General features: G+C 37.4%; 1 protein-coding gene across 1 annotated transcript; it reads left to right on the forward strand.

Annotated features, from left to right (window-relative positions):
* The first annotated feature begins 637 nt into the window (after window positions 1–637).
* LOC101830478 (olfactory receptor 4C46-like) lies at window positions 638–1,567 on the forward strand. The gene is given in 1 exon segment (XM_013119877.1): window positions 638–1,567. A coding segment is annotated over 1 exon segment (930 nt).
* The last annotated feature ends 913 nt before the right edge of the window (window positions 1,568–2,480 follow it).

The following is a 2,480-nucleotide window of genomic DNA, read 5'->3' on the forward strand; positions in this document are numbered from 1 at the left end:
TTTTTTCTGAATCTCCTCCCTCCTTTTCTCACATTCTGTCCCTGATTTTGCCATTCATGACATCCCTTGCATCTTCTCTATTCCCAGTAATTACAACCTTGAATGTCTATGTTACCTACTCTAAATAGGGTCTGAACCCTTCTCTCTGGCTTCCATGTGGTACTCAGCCTCAGACCTTCTCATTAGTATCCAATATTTTCCCTTCTTCAATTTCCTCCTTGCCTTTCTGCTCATACTCATACATCTGCTAAGTGTCATCATTTCATATGGACATAGAGAAAATGCTTTAGCTTTGCATTCATGGCCTATACATACATCATCCACCCCCTTGTTAAAGCTTAGCTTCCACTAGCATAAAATCTACTACAAGTTAGATCATGATTCACAGCAGATGAAAACTTATATTCGGTTGTCCTTTGCCCTGCACATTCATAAAATTCCTCGTATTAATCTATTAAGAGATTTGTCACCTGATAAGCAATTTGAAGAATTCAGAATCTACTTTAGAAGACAAATGAAAATTCACAAATAAACAGAATATAGAGATTTGAGATTTATTCAGGTGGAGAATTTTAATAGATTCATGGTTGCACTGATATTTTTTCAGGTGATATAACCAGCTATCACGTGAAATAAAATGGAGAACCAAAGAAATGTGACAGAGTTTATCCTTCTGGGGCTCACAGAGAACCCAAAGATGCAGAAAATTGTATTTGCTGTGTTTTTTCTTATCTACATCTCTTCTATAACAGGAAATGTGCTCATTGTGGTCACCATCATCTCTACATCATTATTAAAGTCACCTATGTACTTTTTCCTGGCTTATCTGTCATTTATTGATGCCTGCTATTCCTCTGTTAGCACCCCTAAACTGATAGTAGATTCACTCTATGAAAAGAAGATCATCCTATTCAATGGATGCATGACTCAAATCTTCGGGGAGCATTTGTTTGGAGGTGCTGAGATCATCCTGCTAACTGTGATGGCCTATGACCGATACGTGGCCATCTGCAAACCTCTGCATTATGCGGCCATTATGAGTCGACGACTGTGTAGCCTGCTAGTGGGAGTGTCATGATTGGGAGGTTTTCTTCATGCCACCATACAGATCCTGTTCATTTTCCGATTACCATTCTGTGGTCCTAATGTCATAGATCACTTTATGTGTGATCTTAATCCTTTGCTCAACCTTGTCTGCACTGATACTCACACTCTTGGACTCTTTGTTGCTGCTAATAGTGGCTTCATTTGTCTGCTAAATTTTCTCCTTCTGTTGGTCTCCTATGTGGCCATCCTGCGTGCCCTAAAGAGCCACAGTGTAGAGGGAAGGCGTAAAGCCCTCTCTACATGTATTTCGCATATCACAGTGGTTGTCTTATTCTTTGTGCCTTGCATATTTGTGTACATGAGACCTGTAACTACCTTACCTATTGATAAAGCAGTTGCTATGTTCTATACTATGATAACCCCAATGTTAAATCCCTTAATCTACACCTTGAGAAATGCTCAGATGAAAGATGCCATTAAGAAACTGGGCAGCACAAAAGTTGTATCAAGTAATAAGTGAACATACCTGGAGCACAGCATGAAATAATTGGAATCATCAAATAAAATGAGTACTTTCTATAATTTTAGCAAGGCACATTTATTGGATAAGGAAAAAACTAGTTATTCAATTTATTTACAAATTCTTCACTAAAGAGAGTAGAAATGGTTGTAAGAAAAAACAGTATCCACCCCCTTGCATATCTAGGGAGTTCTACAAAATTGAAACTTTTTCAATCACTCATCCTTGTATAAGTAGTCATGTGATTAACATATAAGAAAAAGTGAAGAAACAATACATATTAGTGGTGAAATGTAATCTCTCTGACACTCCAAAGGTGGGTACTGATAGTATTCCTATTTTCAGGTACCAACAGAAGGGAAAGTACCAAACCCCTAAGGACTGATGAAATAGCGGTCATCATCAGACTGATTTTCCAGGCCATTCTTCTCCCTTTATATTCTGTGAGCTTATGACAACAGAACGGTTTGATAAACGTGGATTCTCTGCATATGAATGATAATTTTGATTTAACATTCTCTCTGCTCTCAGCAATATTTCATTTTCTGAAGAGCAATACTCTCTTTTAACCATTTTTCATTTCAGTACATTTAGGTAATATTTTATTTAAAATTTGCCTATCCTGGGGGATGGTTCAAGGGAGAGAGCCACAGAAATTTGATGCCCAACAGACACACCAATGAAGCTAAATTGGAGGTATAACTCCTTACATTTGATAACATCATGGGGGTGGTGAAAGTTTTATGACTGAATTTTCCAAATTATCCACTGAAGAATAATTAGATGTTTCCCAGTACAAAGACATAATGTATGTCTGCAATTATTATGCCAATTAAACAATAAGGTACATTTGAAATGTGTATGTCTCCTGTGGTGGTTTAAGTGATATACTTAAGTGCTTGCTCCTCAGCTG

This window comes from Mesocricetus auratus, unplaced genomic scaffold, assembly GCF_017639785.1.
Source record: "Mesocricetus auratus isolate SY011 unplaced genomic scaffold, BCM_Maur_2.0 Super-Scaffold_100004, whole genome shotgun sequence".
In the NCBI taxonomy this organism is placed as follows: Eukaryota; Metazoa; Chordata; class Mammalia; order Rodentia; family Cricetidae; genus Mesocricetus; species Mesocricetus auratus.